This window comes from Ciona intestinalis, chromosome 9 (genome assembly GCF_000224145.3).
Source record: "Ciona intestinalis chromosome 9, KH, whole genome shotgun sequence".
In the NCBI taxonomy this organism is placed as follows: Eukaryota; Metazoa; Chordata; class Ascidiacea; order Phlebobranchia; family Cionidae; genus Ciona; species Ciona intestinalis.
The window spans coordinates 6,423,771-6,441,138 of NC_020174.2; the positions used below are offsets into that span (position 1 = coordinate 6,423,771).

Here is a 17,368-nt window from a genome sequence, read left to right on the forward strand (position 1 = left end):
GTAAGGTTTAAAATCTACTTAACCTCTTTTGTAAAAACACCGACTACAGACAGAAACATAACATAGATATCTTTTAACCAAAATTCTTATGTAAAGTCAATTATTTTACAGGAAACTCACCTAAAATTGAAGCACTTCCGGGATCCGTTTCCGTTACAACAGGAAAGGTTCTCACGCTCACCACCGCCCTCTCTGGCCAAGCACCTTGTGTTGCGGTGTGGTTTCACAACGGAATGACTTTAAAGTAAGCTTTAAGACAATTAAAATTTAACTTTTTTATGAACAAATACTAAACCCTTTTACCTACAGTGACGGAGACGACTGTGGGCGTATTCGCATCGACAGCAACGACACCTCAACCACTTTGACCATTCTTGGAGCAAAATCGACCGACGCCGGGAAATACCGGTTGGAAGTAGCAAGCCCAAGGGGTTCGGACGCTGCGACCGTGGTAGTTCAAGTCAACATCTAAGACAACCCTCACCGAATTGTAAATATTTGAACTAATTGTACAGCGGAAAGTTTAGCAAAGGACCCTGCATTGAACCTGCCATGACTTACATGAACACTAATAGAAAACCGTAAGGTTGTGACAACAATCTATACTGTGATATATATATGTACAGTACAATCACTATGTTGATATGTTCGACAATGTGTCTTCATTTGAAGACACATAATATGACGAGGCTTTATATCCACAAAAGTTTCATACAACTTGATATTGAACATTTATGAATAATTCTCTTAAAACTTCTTTGTACAAATGCTTAACCATGCAAGTTTATTGAAATTTCGTTTGACATTTGCATCATATCATTGTTAATATCCTGTCAATCTGGCCGCTAACTGTAAACCTGTTTACGACTTATATTTTTACTTTAAACAACTCATTCTTGACAAGTACTTTACCATTTATTTTCTCTCTATAACCTGACGCAGGAAAAACGAGCCAGTTTATGAATTTTATTGTTGATTGTGAATTTGTCTTTTATTATTTTCCAAACGCTTTTAAATATTCTTCATATTTCTGACACTCCCCCTTCTGTTTGACGAGCCATCTTCTTGACATGTGATCCCATAGTGGACACAAACATGCCTCCTTGATAATGATATGTTGACAAAACTGCAATGTCATTACTTCCATTATACCAATGCCAGTGTCGTGAAGATAGGTAACGTCGCTACCCCTCCAAGCTGATGGGTGGCGAAGTAACCTTCCATTCACGTGATACTACTGAGCGATTTCCCTTCGGTTCTGCCGAAATATTGGCAAATGAAAACCCATTATATGGGAAAACTATTCTGTCTTCTCAAACAGAAGAACAGCAATTCCTGTTATATTAATAGCACTTGTGCTTTTATTTCCCCCAAAACAAAATAGGCCAAACAGAATCTGAAAGTGTCAACAACTTTTACCGTTTATTAACTACAACAGTGTTCGTAATATGTTTGTTTGTTTTCAAAATCTTATGTTTCTTCAAATTTCTCAAATCCCTTCATTTCTCACGTGACTTTTAAACATTATTTATGTCTTTTGACAATATTTGATCAATTATCTTGTAAATTCAACATCAATCAATGTTGCCTTTTTGGCATTTCTTTAATTTCATTTGTAAATGCCACATATTCTGTCTTTTATGGCACTAATTTACCGCATCTCTTGTTAATTCGTATAACGCCACATATTGCCAAGCGCAATTTATTTCAAATTTACTTGCTTTAAAGCTAAAAGTTTGAGGTGACGCCTAGGGTTTTCCCGATGTCGACTGTCGGCGCAGTTGCAGGACTATTGGTCTGTCATTCCCTCGCAAATTATGGCAGAACTCAATACCAGCAACGGTAGCCTTTGCGATCGGGAAGCCCGACTCAACAGTTTTAATAGACGTGTACTGGGCGTGTTTCGTGTTTCACTTGTAACAAATTCAACTTGATGTTTCGTTTTCAAAACTAAAATATTGTATGTTCACTTGTTCGCATGATCAAATAAAACACTTTACAAATAAAAATTGTTCATTTGCAATTACAGACGAGAGAAAAAAATGGGCAGTTTCCATTGGCAGTTTAGGGCAGTTTGTCGGGTCAATTAAGGGTGTTTTAAAGCAGTCTGTTTTGACCATGTTATTTTCTTCATGTTTTGTTCATATTTTGTATACGTTTCAATCATGTGTTTTTGTTACTATATTTGATTCATGTAAAATCAGGTACACACAATATAGCAACAAATGGGTCCGGCCACCAAAACGAAATCAATAGAATGCCAGCCGTTCAATCTGGTTAACCGGCCAGCCAACACGTGGTGTTACGTGGCTAACACCACGTGATCGTGTCCCAAGAATGCAGCAAGAGACGCCGTATTTAATTAGGCGCGGGCAAACCACCCACGGGCTCAACAATGATTACTAGGATTGTTACATTTTCCTCATAGGGGCGTGTTTCGTGTTTCACTTGTTCAACTTAATGTTTCGTTTTCACAACTAAAATATTGTATGTTCACTTGTTCGCATGATCAAATAAACCACTTAACAAATAAAAATTGTTCATTTGCAATTACAGACGAGAGAAAAATATGGGCAGTTTCCATAGGCAGTTTAATATTATACCAAAGTACAAATTCAAACAAAGAATCGAAGGATTTATTTGAAAAACTACAGTCGTTAAAAAGTGCCTAAAGGTAAAAAGCAGTTGAAAATGTAAAGCGTTCCCGGACATATCGAAACCGTTGTTAACAAATATGTGGATCAGCGCTCACAAGCGTACCGAGCATTGTGAAGTATGTCGTTTTAAATTCTTGAATTGTTTTATAAAAGCTTTTGTTAAAATCGTTAAATAAACCAAGCAGATAAATGTATAGGAAATTGCCAATATCCTTTCCCAGAGCTTACAGTTACGAGATCCATATACAGTCGTGTGATTGTATTTGCTGGTGGTGATCCTGTGGGAAAATAGATGTTACAACATAGCGGTTGGTTTCAATAGCCGCTGGATTTAATATTGTTGGTGCGATAAGCCTACATAATTCTAAGAGGAAATACCTTACAGAAGTTAAACTGGGTTTAAATAATCGGTTCATTCGTGGGCAAGGTTTAGACCTTTAAGTACAAGAATGGCTGAAGATTCAGATGAAAAATTGGACATAAAGCAAACACCTAAAAGGAGACTATCAGGTAGGCTAATATAGGTTAAAATAGAAAACCAATAAACCATAGGTTGCAGAGTATTGGGTGTTTGATATAAAACCCTCGCGTTCGTTACCAACCAACGCGAGGGTAGAATAGGGAAGATTTAATTCTCATTTTTAAAATATTTTAAAATAAACAGTTTTTCATTCTATTTTTTCATCTATTTGCTAGTAAACAAAGAATATTAATGAATTATAAAACCGTATCCCAACGACTCCCATAAACCATTGTTAATTGTTTATAACACGATCAGGATATTTGAATCATACGCGATAAAGGTCTCCCATCTTCCTAGTATAGGCCTATGTTGGGCGACCTGCTATACATGGTTGTTATCGTCGGGAATTTTTTCCGAAATTTCTTTATTTAAATATATTATTATATTTTATGATTTTGATGTTGTAGAATGCATGCAAACTCTAATAGTTTAATGGTTACGTGAAGTGACTGAATAAAAATTAAATGAATTACTGCGAATGTTTTTTAATACTCGCAAAAATCGAGGTTTACTTTTGATTATCGTATTTTGTACTTGAAGGATTATTCAGCTTAAAAAAGGAAGATGAAAATGTGAGCGTCGTTCCAAAGAGCGACAGCGAAGACGAAGGAGTTGGAAACGAGGTAGAGCCAACAAAGGAAGGAAACGATGTTTCGATTCCCACCTTTACTCCTACTAATACAAGGTAAGCTTTACGTAAGCTGTTGATCTCCATAGATAAAATCTTCGGTACGAGACCGATGAGAGAGAGAAAACGAGCTCACCCGTTTAGAACAAAATCCACGTTATGCATTTTATTTATCTTGTGTTTAGAGTTGATAGATCCGCTCTGTCAGAGAAACCGGAAGATTTTCAAATTCGTTTAAAAGTAATATGCGGTCGCCAACTCGCTGGTTCCAACATAAAACCTGTGGTCACTGTCAAAGCAGGCAAAACACAAACCAAAATCACCAGGATTCGGAAAGGATCGGCACCAATATGGAACGAGGTAATTGAAAATGACTTTAACTACAGTATAGTAGGTTGGGGAAAGCGAGACACATTTAGCATAAAACATCCAAAAGTCCTAATCGTACTAACAGTGAATGGGAATCGTTACTATTCGTGTTTATACTTTATATGCTCTTTTTTTACTACCAAATGGGACAAGAAAATAAAATAAAAAGGTGTCCCATCTTCCCCACCCTACTATATATATATTAAACAGCATGAAGTAAATGAAATGACTTTAATTACAGTATATGCCAGTATGGTTTGTTCAGCTGTATATTTTTAACATTAGTTGCAGCCCAACTATGAAACATAGGGTGAGAGCTAAACTTACTTTTGTCAGATGTTCCTGTTCACTTTCAAAGAGTCATTGAAGGAGCTGTGCGATTATATATTTGAGTTCACTGTAAATAACTCGAGAAATATGAGATCGGATGGGTTGATTGGAACATTTAAATTGGACGTGGGAAGTATATACAATCAACCAGGTATGACAAGAACTGGATAATGTTACTTGAAATACATGCTATGTATAATTGCAACCTTGTGCTTGCTTTAATATGGTTATAAATGTAATTTGCAGAACACGCTTATGTGAAAAAATGGCTACTGCTGACAGATCCAGATGATAATTCTAACTCTACGCAAGGATATTTGAAAATCACGATCTGTGTTCTTGGTGCAGGAGATCAGCCACCAGTAAGAAACATAAAAGAATTATAATAGACCTCCCGAATGTGTTTGACCTTCGGCAGTTGTTTAAATCCAATAGTTCCTATTTTCAAGTTCAAAAAAACCAACCACAAAGTTACATACATGGTAACTTGTAAGTGAGCACATAATGAATAAAATGAAACACCTGCGTTACTGTCATATCCCACCACTAAGGAAAAAATAAGTTACATTTATTTTTGTAATGGAAAATTCCTTTAATTACAGGATGAAACCGAAGACATTGCTGAGGAGGATGACGTGGATGGGTAAGACTTAACTGTGCAACAGATGTCAAAGGGTTAGCTATGATTTTTACCTGTGTAATCTAAACACCCCACCACTTTTAAAATCACACGGTGCTTGCCATAAAATAGACAGTAAACTCCCAAATGTGGTGGAACTCAAATAATAGCAAACTTCATTGGTCCCATATTTCAACATAGCTCGTCCTAAGAACTTATGATTTCAAACAGAATGTTTTCTGATTCTATCAGCAAGACGTAGTAATGATTCTATAAACTTGGAAAGTGTATTCGAAACCAACTAACCAAAATATATTACAGCAATTTATTGACCCCAGCTGGTGCATCAATGCGTTCTGCTTATTTTACTCTTCGTGTTTATGGAGCAGAAGACTTGCCACAGAGTAAGTTACAATGACATAACATACCATACGACTAATTAATTATTGTTATTTTCAGTGGACTTAGCTTTTTTTGAAAATATTAAGCAGAAGTTGGGTCTTACCAACGATGAAAACATTGCAAAGAGTTTGGTGGATCCTTACTTGAAGTTTAAGTAAAAAACAATTCCTATCACTTCAAAATAAAAATCTAATTTTATTCGGTCATGTGTGTAGGTTTGCGGGCAAGAAGGTTAAGACAAAAGTACTTTTGAAAACAAACCATCCCGAGTGGAATGAGGAACTCAGTCTTTCACTCAAGTTCCCCTCAATGTGCGACACAGTTCAACTCATCTTAATTGACTGGTAAGTAAACTTTTAAAATGCCAGATAAAAGTAACCTGACGCCAATATTTATCGATTCATGACAAAGAATTTTAGCTCATTGGAGATTTAGGGAGATTTTAATCCCCATACAGTTCCTATTGTAATAAGCCATACAACCTGGGTAACTTATGTTATATTATCAATACTATCACTAACTGCATTTACTAAGAATCGTGTCCATTGTCACTTCAGGGACCGAATAGGAGCGGATGATATTATTGGAACAGTGACCATTCCTTTGTCTCGTATTTCTTCTACAGGAGATGGGAAAAGTGGAGGTATCTGTTAAATGTCTGATTACTCAATAAAGGAATGAATGAATTAAACTTATTTACTCTCGCTTGATCAAAGACAGTTATTATAACACTGGTGTTCTGAGTATGAGATATATATATTATTCAACATATAATTCCCCAGGTTTTCTCCCAACCTTCGGCCCATCTTACATCAACTTCTATGGTTCGCCAAGAGAGTTTTCTGAAACAGGAGATGTCTTAGAGGATTTAAACAAAGGAAAAGTAATTAATGTTGAATATATTGCAAGCTCTAACTTTATTGAATATAAATCAATTAGGTGTCCATTATTTGCATTGTTGTTATTTTAGGTATAAAGTTTAATATGATTTAACCGTTTGTACTTAAGTTATCAAAGTTGTCTCATGAGTTATTGCAACTTGTGCAGTGAAGACCATATATATATATATGTAACCACTTATATATGTGTGTGTGTTTGTTTGTTTGTATCAGGGAGATGGTTGTGCATACAGAGGAAGAGCGATGGTTGAGTTGGTAACGACAATGGATGAGGAAGGTGTTGAACCTCCACCCCCCACACAACCAATAGCAGATGAACAGGTTGCTGTTATGCAGGTAAGTTTTTAGTTGGATATTCAATCACACAAGTTGTACCCATACAGTGTGGCGTGCAACTGTTTTGTTATTAGAAATTTTTTTATATACTCTGCTTTTGTAATTTGCATATTTTGCAACATTTATATTATTTAACAGTTTAAAAGTTAATTTGTGGTTATGCAAATACTTTGTTCTACAGAAACATTTGCGTCGAAGAAGGTACCGACTGGTTGTAGGTTTTGAAAGTGCAAGTCTGATGCGGAAACCTCTGGAAAAGATAGAGTTTGAAGTCTCAATGGGAAACAACGGGAATAAATTTGATACAGAAATCTTTGCCCCTTTCTCCGTAACTCATCACGGCAACTCTGTATTTGATGGTTTGTTAATGTGTTGTCAATTTAAGTGTAAATATCAATAATAAATATATTTAACTATTGAGCAATAAGCTTAGAGTTAAATACACCTTTTATTCAAGGCGTGCATTACCACTATATGCCATGGGCCTCGGAGAAGCCGATTACAATTGTGACATCACATTGGGAAGACATTAGCTCACGGCTCTATGCAATGAACTTTATACTTAAGATATGTGACCAAGTGGTATGATTCATTTTAGTATAAGTTATTTGACACTAACACTTGGTTGGTTATAGAGAGATAAAATGAACCAGCTTAAAGTGAATGTTGAAAACAAATCTGACCCCATTGATATTGCAGCTGAAATAGTTTCAATTCTGGATATTTTAATCTTGGAAACATCGTAAGTTTTTATATTTTCCAACATTGAAGATATTCCAGTAAACTTGATATTGCTTGCCATGTTTAATAAACATACATTCACCAGCAAGAAGCTGCCAAATCCACATGGAAAATCTTCCAATCAACTGGATCGTAAAATCTACCATCAAAGGAAGGGCACACTGCTCACAATCTGCCAAGAAGCCAAGGAACTTCGCCAAAATTGTACAGAAGCTAACGAAGCTATTGAAGCAATAAGTAATTTCTTGGAAATCCTTGAGCAGATTTCTTATGAGGTAAAATGTTATATAGGTTAACAGTTATAACTGTTGACAAAGTAAACAAAAACTATTTTTAAATAATCACTCACAAAGTTACATGTGTCAACTTATCTTTCAGCCACAAAACAGTCTTCCAGATGTAGTTATATGGATGATATCTGATGACAAGAGAGTTGCCTACGCAAGGTAATGCATTTGTTGTTGGTGTTTATAAGTGATTGATGTTCATGTTGTTAATGTACAGAATACCTGCATATGATGTATTGTATTCACCCGATAAACAGGAGTTCTGTGGAAGGTTTTGTTCGGAGCCACAAACAGTCACTTTGAAGGTATGTTACTGCTTTTACATATGTGAATGTAGTTTATAAGTGGATCTTTGTAATTCATCAGTATCCCACAACAAATGTCAGAAGTAAGAAGCAATACAAAGTACCAGCACAAGTACGGCTGATCGCTTGGTTGGGAAGGGCAGTGGATCAGGATCATTTTAAATTCAACTCTAACGGACAGATATCAGTGTTTGCCGAGACAGTGAGTAGAACACCGTTCTATCTTTATTTGATTAAATTTACTAAACCACCTTGTTTAGTTTGAAGCAGAAGTGAAAATACCATTAGTCGGCTGGAGCTCGAAGGGATACACAGATATATCAGGAGAGGTGTGACTCTTGACTATAATATGATATGAAATTAACTTTTACTTGCTATGTTGCAGTTACCACTTCCAAAAGATGCATTTAGCTGCCCAACGGATTGGAAATGGGAGGAAGATTGGAAAATAGATTCCATTCATCTACAAGGACATGACGTAACCCAAGGCCACAAGAGTGTGCTAGAGGTAAAGTGTTCTAAACTATACAGAAAATGTTAAATTGGAAAATAATATTCCCTTTTTATATGTTTAATACCATAAGTTTATGTGAAAAAAATATTTTTACTTTTATGTTTATAACACCATAAACATTTTTGTTCAGGATGCATATGAGTATGAGAAGAGAAGCTCTGATATGACCTGGGCCATGGATAAGTTGACAAGCGGTAGACATGGAGATGTTGCTAAGTTGTCTGACCTCAAGATTCCTAAAGGTTGGGAATGGGACAATGAATGGAAAGTGGACACGAACAGGGCGTGTGATGAAGATGGTAAGTAATAGTTATCATATTTTTCTTGTTTAAATTTATTTTCAACATCAACTTGATAAAACATGAAGATTGTTGTTTTAGGATGGGAGTATCGTATAGAAGAAACAATCGTGAATTCTGCTTGGTCTACAATGGAGAAGACATACCATACATCAAGAAGAAGAAGGTTGATAAGACATAGAGTCTGTGTGGATGAGAAGATGTTTAAAAAGGCTGAGGTAAAAATGAAACTTTTTTGTAATACATCTTTAAAATGTATAAAAAAAAAAATTAAAATTATCTCAACAACTTTTTATATACTAAGAACTTTCTAAAGATTAAAATTCTCCTTCTGGATATAATTTAGAAAGAAGAACTTCGCTTAGCAGAAGGTTGGGAGTACGCTACAACAATGGGGGGCCAGTTTCATAACATTCCAAGGATGTTGGACCTGGTTAGAAGAAGAAGATGGGTTCGTAGAATGGTAACAACGGGCACAAAACAATCAGCTGCAATATTTAACCTTGATGCTTCAATTGTGGTAAGTATTATTAAACCTATACTTGGTAATATTAAACAAATGAAATATTGAATCGGTTGTTCTAGCAAACATTAAGTGAATAAAAACATTCAGCACAAAATGGAATCATAGATTTTGACTTGCAAATAACATATTTCCTGTAACTAAGCTGTAAAAATATATTTTAGAAAATAGATGATTCAAAAACGAAAACAGACTCGGAAAGTGAATCTGTTACGGATTCTGTCAAGACGGAAACCACTGATGTTGAAACAAAGGGTAAAAAATAATTTCTTAAATATAATATAAATTGTGCGATTATTTTTACACTGGCAGATGAAATAGATGACATGGAGCAATTGAAAGAGGTCCCCGAAGATACAAATTTAGATTCGAAAACTTCTCGAGCAGAAGTTGTTTCAATATTAGAAGCTGATGATAAACCTGGACAACTACCTGAGAAGGAAAAAGTTCAACAAAAAAAATTGAAAAAGAAAAAGATAAAAAAAAAGAAATCTGGGTTATCTGATATTTTTGGAGTGTCAAGTCTGGGTAGGAATATTCTATAAAATGTTGTAACACAACTTTAAGGGTCTGAATTTAACCACCAAGCAATCTTTAGCCACAGATACATTGAAACCTAAAAGCTCGTCCAAAATTCCTCCCAAAATATACATGGTGTATGAGAAGGTTCATCATTTACATTTAAGAGCATACATCTACCAAGGAAGAGACCTACAACCTATGGACCAAGACAGCTTTTCAGGTAAATGTTAAAATCAAAAGTTGAAAAAAATATAAAATGTTTTAATATTTACAACAGATTCAAAGGTGATTGTATCATTCCTGAGTCAAACACTAAAAACAGAAGTTTACAAACACAGTCTGAATCCAACATGGGACCAGACCTTGATGATGGACATGAAATATTATGGAGACTTTGAACACTGGAACAGGAATTGTCCTAACATCTCGATCGAGCTATACGATCAAGATTATATGGTTAGTGTGGATGGTGGTTACAAGATAACTTGCTTAGTCTTATGTTAAAATAATTTAATTTTGTTTTTAAATTAATGAATGAATGAGATGTCCTACTACCACTATATAAGTTACCACATAAGTAACTTTGTGGCAATTGATTTTGTCCTGTATGACTGACAATTCAGACAACCAATTAGTGACCACTGGATCGGAATAATGAATGGTATAAACGCCTAAAATACAAACATGACCACAACGCTAGCAGTTTTACATTGGCTGTGGTTACAATGCAAATGCTATAACGACGCATGCACGGCAGCAGATAATTTCATATATTAACAAAAAATTCTTTAATTTTACCATTAACGTTAAGTTAACACAGGGTTCCCTGGTGTTTATGGGCCGAACAATCGCCAAACCTGTGTTAAAGTTTCATCCAGAAGAAAAGAAAACAACAAAGTTAGAATGGTTTAACCTAAAGAAGAACAATCAGAATGTGGGAAGTCTGCTTAGTGCATTTGAAGTAATTCTAGTAAGTTTTGCCATTCATTATTGAATAATGTGTTAGGCAGGTTTTTATTATAAATTTGATTTAAAATAGAAACAGGAATAAACAGAAATTTTGTTTTCACGTAATATTTTTCATATATTTTTGTTTTAAAATAGAAACAAGATGACAGGGAAATGCCATTGCCACCACCTCTCAAACCAAACACCGACATTCCAATGGTTCCATGTGGTATTCGACCCGTGCTACAACGAACTGCAGTTGAAATATTAGTGTGGGGAGTTCGGGAAATGAAGTCATTCAAGTTGTTGGCAGTGGATAACCCAAGTGTGATGATTCAAGTACGTTAAGGGTTAATTTGTTTCTGTTTACAAACTGGAGGCAGTGAATGAGTGAATTTATGTTTATCTTATTAAGTATTATATGATAACTCAAGAGGGCATGGGGTGTATGAAACAGGCCAACCATGCTATAAGAACCAAAGTTGTCCTAGTTTAAATAAGTTAAGTAGGTTTATTAAGTATGTAGCAATGTAGTTCTGCTGGTAGCTAATGAGCTATTATCTCATATAGATTGGAGAAGTAGAACTGCGGACAAAAGTTATGAAGAACTTTAAACATAATCCAAACTTTGAAGAGCCAGTGTATTACATTGAAGCAGTAAGTATCCCAACATTGTGTGTTTCTACACTAAGCAAGCTAATACCTTATTACAGAACCTTCCAGTTGAAGATCTCTATTTCCCTCCCATTGTAATAAGGGTGAAGGATCATCGTAAATTTGGAAGCAGACCAACTGTTGGTCAACATATTATTACAGATAATATTAAGTATAGATTGGAACCAACACAAAAAGAATCGGGGAATGATGAAGGATACGGTGGGAAAGATAAATAATATTACTGTTTTAGGAGAAAGTTGTGATATGAAAGTTAGGGAGTAATTTCTCGTCTCTATATGCAGATGAAATGGAAAACTTATCACATGATGTCGCAATAGAAGTAGAACATCCATCCAACAATTTACAACTGGTAACTAATGGTTGCATGTGTTTATATATTGTTAGCTGGTAACAAATACATAATCTATTTCTAACAGGGTTTCCTCTCAAAGTTACCGAGCTTCAGCTCAGAGAAAGTGAGTACGTTGGTTGCCATTTTGTGGATTTTTAGCTTCAAGGTTGCTTATACATAAATGGGAATTAAATTATACAAGAAATAACTTTTGTTTATAAAATTTTAACAACTGCATTGTTAAAAATATTCTTTAAAATAAAAGAAAATTCGTGATGAGGAAATAGATTGGTGGTCCCGGTTTTATGCTTCTTCTGGTGATACTGGGCTATGTGGAAACTATCTGGAGACTGGTTTAGATTTGATCAAGGTAGGTAACATATCAACAGTATGATCCATTTTTATGCAATGTAGGTTCACAATTTGTTGGGTGCAGCAGACACGCTTTTTAACTGACCGTTTTTTCCCAAACCTTTTATTTATAGCTTGTTTTAACAAATGTTGTTTTGCTGTTGATTCCCTTCTCTTCGTTGTTTAAATAATTTAAGTTTTGCTAACTTTTTCAAAAAGATAAATACAGAGTTTAATCACGTTACCACAACATATATTTAGATATACAAGGATGAACTGGAGAAGCAGGAAGACTTTAATTACTTCAGTGATTTTGTCCAAAAGTTCAGATTATTCCGGGGGAAAGTTGATGAAGACGAAGAGAGGGAGTTTGCTGGCGAGTTCAAGGTGAACATCTTACTAATTAGGTATATAGTAGTTTATGGATTCATCAAATAAAAAATTCACCAAGACTGTTATAAACTGTGTGTACTTTTAATAAACCACTGTAAATAATATCCATATAAAAGGGATCGTTCCGAATCTACAAAGTGCCCGAAGATTTGCGAGAAGAAAGACCGCCAAGATGTTTCACCAATGTCCCTCCATCACATGCAGTGGTAAGATGTTTAATAGATTTTATGATAGTTGGTTGTTGAACTACTCACTATAGGAAGTCAGGGTGAGAATTTACGTTGTTCGTGCAATGGATTTGGCTCCGAAAGATTCAAACGGTCTGGCAGATCCATATATCAAAATCAAAGTGAACAAGAAAAGAATTGTAGACAGAGAAAACTATGTTCCAAACACCCTTTACCCAACATTTGGAAGGTATTTAAAAAAACCTAAGAGATACATTTCTTTTTTAAAATTATTTTCTATGTTAAAAAGGATGTTTGAACTTGACTTGAAACTGCCAATGGAAAAAGATCTTCACGTTGAAGTGTTTGATTGGGATCTTATTGGAAGTGATGAGAAAATTGGGGAGACCGTTATAGATCTTGAGGATCGATATCTCAGCAAGTACAAGGCGTGGTGTGGTCTTCCCCAGACTTATTGCAAGTAAAATAAGCTTATATGGTTGCTAACAATTAAATATTCATAATTAGTAGGACAGTCCAACGATGTAACACAATCGTAAGTAGTGTTTTGTATTTATGTTTTGCAGCTCAGGGCATTGCCAATGGAGAGACCAAATGAAACCAAAAGAGTGGCTTGAGCAAAAGTGTAGAGAACAATGTTGGGATGATCCAGTGTGGAACGGCAACACCTGTGTAATGGTGGCAGGGAAGACTTATAAACTGGAGGATTATGAAAGAGGAAAAGTATAATTACAAAAATTATGTTCTAAGTTCAGTTTGAATTGTTTTATAATTAGAAACCATGCGAAAACTGGGGTCCAGCAGATGAACGACTTGCCTTGTATGTTCTTAGAAGTTTTCCTCATGTTTCAGAACATGTAGAAACAAGACCACTGTTTTATGATGGTTTGCCCAACATTGAACAGGTTTGTTACTACAAGATTATATATAAGCATTTGTTTGACATCATCAACACAGGGGCGTTTGCAAATGTGGGTTGACATGTTTCCCAAAGAATTCGGCGATCCTGGACTGCCGTACAACATTGAACCAAGAAAACCTTCAAAGTAAAATTAATAATAATTTTTTAAAAAATAAAAGTTTTGAAAAATGTTTTTCACATCTCAGGTACTTTTTAAGAATGATTGTGTGGAATTGTACCGACATCCCGATGATGGATGTTTCAATATTGGGAGACAAGATGACAGATATTTACCTGAAAGGATGGCTCAGTGGGCTAGAGGGGAAACAACAGAAAACAGACGTTCATTACAGGTTTATCTGGGGGAGTTTACAAAACATACAATATTTATTACTGCAGTCTTATAACAGATGAAGATTATTTTACATTAGGCCTGGTGACAGGTACAGAATATTTTCATTGTTGTTTTAAAACACAGGTCCCTGGATGGCAGTGGTAACTTTAACTGGCGGTTTGTCTTTCCATTTGATTACCTACCTCAGGAGAGAATGGTTCATGTTTCAAAGAAGCGACATCTATGGAGTTTGGATAAGACAGTCACTAAGTTTCCACCTGTTTTGAACATCCAAGTGTGGGACAATGATTTGTTTGGACCAAACGAATACATAAGTAAGACTTAGTAGCTTTCATTTGTGTGGTTATTACGTGATGTTACTATGTGATTGCAACATTAAAATTTTAGGTGAAATTGTTCTTCCACTGACACATGCTCCAAAGTGCTGTAAGTTTAACAAAACATGTACGTTGGAGAATGTTCCAGATGAACAAGGGAATTGCAGAATGGACATGGTGAACCTGTTTGAACAGAATTCACAAATAAAGGGCTGGTGGCCACTTTACAGAATGGTGGATGGTGTCAAAGAACAAGCAGTAAGTTTTTACCGTGGTTTAAAACTATAATTGCAATTATTTATACAAGTGTTAATGATATTAGGAATTCAGTTGGAAATTAACAAAACCATTTTAATGAATTTAATTTTTGCTATCGCATTTAAAGAGATAAAAATAGCCTATGTTATCGTGTACAAAGTTTAAACAATAAATTAACAGGGTAAGCTAGAAATGTCCGTGGAGATTTTAACATCAGAAGAAGAAGAAGAAAAGCCATCCGGACAAGGAAGAGACGAACCTAATATGCATCCAAAGTTAGAAAAGCCAAAGTAAGTTCACATATTGTTTATGGAGGTTTTTAATATATAATATGGTAAAAATGTTATAATTTTCCTGCAGTCGGCCGGCCACCAGTTTTGCATGGTTCTCATCTCCATTCAAAAGCTTGTATTATATAATATGGCGGAAATACAAATGGTTTATTATTGGGGGACTTGTTGCCCTGCTGTTTGCTGCATTTTTGGTCATGTTTTTGTACTCATTCCCGGTAAGTTGTGAATTATAAAAATGTAAAGTTTTCATTTATTTTGTAGATATCTTTCAATTATATTTTTTTAAATTAGAATCAACTGACAAAGAAACTTACAAAAACACGCTAGGAGATTATGAAGTAAGTTTGCTTGTACTTTTCCATAACTGTTTTCAATTCTATATAGTTTTTTAAAAATGACAGTCATTTAATTCATGAATTTTAATCAAGTTTTTACGAATTACCATTATCAATCATGATGGCATAAAATATCTCGCATAATTCAGAATAATTCATCAGAGAATCTATGTGATGATGTGTACAAGTGATGACTTGAAGTTAAAGAGACAAAATATCAATCCCTCTCTTGTGTTTCTGTGGAAATATTCCATCGATTTTGAAAATATCAAAATATTGCCCAATAATTATTATTGTTTTATTACAAAGTGTTTAGCATTGCTGGATTTACAGTTTAATGTAATTGTATATATTTGTGTAATTGGAAATCCACTCAAGGGAATTGGTTTAAATTATAAATATAGAAGTTTCTTATTTATGTTGTTTTTAATTTTAAAGAATCCTTAAATGTGCTACTATAGAATGCAATTTTATATTGTTGGATAAAAATGTATGTCCTGTGTCGCCTCTCTATTGTTGGTTGGAACAAAATCCCCTTTTCAACCAATTTAACAACTATAAAGTATTTCACAGATATTTTACTTAAAAAAATATAGAGAGTAGGGTTGGAAAGATGGGACACCTATCCTTCTGGTGTTTTAAACAATTAACAACAGTCTATGGGAGTCGTGACAATACGGTTTTGGAACTAAATAAATATTTTTTGTTTACTACCACTGGGACGAGAAAATAGAATGCCAAGGTGTCCCATCTTCCCCTACTTTACTGTACACCTCCAGCTTATGTTGCGGCAAGATTCGTAGTTTTATTAACCAATAATAAACTCATGTAAAAAATATTACAGATATCATTTAGATTCATTTCTCTGCTCATGTGTTTTTTATTTGATAAAACATCTGACAACAACAACATATCTAAATATATATATCAACATTTTATAATGGTGGGCAATATCTTATGTACGTTGATAACTAGGACCAACATTAAGACACCGTCGATAATTAATTTTAGCTCATCCTAAATGTCCTTTATAAAAACGTGACTATGTGTGTTTACAATGTGTATTCCCGTTCCAACGCGGTTCAAATTTCTGACTCGTTGGTTTGGTTTGTAATCAAACTTAATCGACGTGCCAACCATTCACACATGGCGGGTAACATCCGCGGTTTAATGTGGCCGCGTTATCACAGGAAATTGGAAGCACTTGAGCGGCAGCGTGGGCATATGTTGTTCCACAAGGAGTAAAACTGCGTACAGTCAGTCAGTTACGCAGGAGTTAAAATTTAAGCAAGCTTGTGATATCGTATACATAGTGTTTCGAGGTTAACATAAACGTGAAAATTAGAAAGGCCAGCTACAGTAATGTAATAGGATCCGCCAAATTAAAACGTACAATAACAGTAAGTCTAGGATGGGTCGTTTGGATTTGTTTTCAGACGTAGAATTAAGCTTTTATAGGAAGTACTTACGCTAGGTATACGCTTGAATGGTAAATAAAAGGTGCCTTTATTCGGTTGAGCGGCAAGTAAGAATAATGTCATTTCTTTTTACATGCAAGTATTATTGACTTAATAGCTCGTATATTAGCTGACAGACAACAAATAATCCACCTGTAATCTACGTCACTTTGCAAAACACACATCCGCATACCACACGTGCGTTGATGGACTGTTGTGCTGCACTTTAACCCAAGTAAAGTAGACGAAAGTTTTAACGTTCACATTAACAATAGCACTTGCTGAGCAATTAGTTGCTATCGAAAATCTTAGAAAACGTTTTGTGCGAGAAAGTACTGACAGTTTTAATTCAGTTCGTGCTACTCGAAAGGTTATAACGGCTAATTCTGTTCACACGGTCCTGTAGCGTGTGGCAACCTCACAGAGTAGTTAGTTGTGTTTGCATGCTGCTCTATAAAGTACAGAAAGACTGCGTAGACAGCTAATATTGTTTGTTCATTACTATACAGCGTAGTAGCGTGGGTAGGGGTGCATTATCGCTAGGTGGGAAAAGAGAGACGTCACGAAATGTCACCACGGTTTTTGAAACAAACTTAATGTGACCTCGCA

The 17,368-nt window shown here is 35.1% G+C and overlaps 2 protein-coding genes and 1 long non-coding RNA gene across 7 annotated transcripts in view; 2 read left to right on the plus strand and 1 right to left on the minus strand.

Moving 5' to 3' along the window:
• Positions 1-2,009, plus strand: part of con (connectin) — a gene marked incomplete in the record, with an annotated part of 129,125 nt that extends 127,116 nt beyond the window's left edge. Inside the window, 2 exon segments of one of the 2 annotated variants that reach the window (XM_026835743.1) lie at positions 112-244; positions 310-2,009. In XM_026835743.1, coding sequence (XP_026691544.1) covers positions 112-244; positions 310-472 — 296 coding nt within the window. 2 annotated transcript variants of the gene reach the window in all.
• A 113-nt stretch (positions 2,010-2,122) lies between these two features.
• On the plus strand, positions 2,123-15,627 carry LOC100176612 (myoferlin). 4 transcript variants are annotated; one of them, XM_026836049.1, is made up of 50 exons: positions 2,123-2,674; positions 3,043-3,167; positions 3,721-3,865; positions 3,994-4,168; positions 4,514-4,658; positions 4,754-4,869; positions 5,110-5,150; positions 5,448-5,530; positions 5,586-5,682; positions 5,744-5,872; positions 6,086-6,171; positions 6,311-6,411; positions 6,641-6,763; positions 6,945-7,122; positions 7,221-7,345; positions 7,399-7,505; positions 7,590-7,779; positions 7,883-7,950; positions 8,009-8,096; positions 8,158-8,298; positions 8,357-8,425; positions 8,482-8,604; positions 8,741-8,909; positions 8,991-9,127; positions 9,256-9,429; positions 9,597-9,687; positions 9,745-9,960; positions 10,031-10,174; positions 10,232-10,410; positions 10,775-10,924; positions 11,059-11,241; positions 11,473-11,559; positions 11,616-11,778; positions 11,862-11,929; positions 11,997-12,035; positions 12,177-12,281; positions 12,524-12,649; positions 12,772-12,861; positions 12,915-13,072; positions 13,133-13,303; positions 13,410-13,566; positions 13,620-13,748; positions 13,801-13,889; positions 13,951-14,097; positions 14,223-14,413; positions 14,487-14,674; positions 14,855-14,964; positions 15,035-15,182; positions 15,259-15,305; positions 15,452-15,627. In XM_026836049.1, exons 2-49 carry the CDS (start codon positions 3,107-3,109, stop codon positions 15,292-15,294), a joined length of 6,036 nt encoding a protein of 2,011 aa, XP_026691850.1. In that variant the 5' UTR covers positions 2,123-2,674; positions 3,043-3,106; the 3' UTR covers positions 15,295-15,305; positions 15,452-15,627. The 4 variants fall into 4 exon arrangements, with proteins under 4 accessions (XP_026691850.1, XP_009859828.1, XP_026691852.1 ...); XM_009861526.3 differs by lacking the exon at positions 2,123-2,674 and having other exon boundaries at positions 2,931-3,167; XM_026836051.1 differs by lacking the exon at positions 2,123-2,674 and having other exon boundaries at positions 2,931-3,167; positions 10,775-10,915.
• LOC113474551 lies at positions 2,623-3,162 on the minus strand. The gene is made up of 2 exons (XR_003396221.1): positions 3,036-3,162; positions 2,623-2,935 (listed from the first exon to the last, which is right to left on the minus strand). It is a non-coding gene; the product is annotated as an uncharacterized LOC113474551 (long non-coding RNA).
• Positions 15,628-17,368: the final 1,741 nt, after the last annotated feature.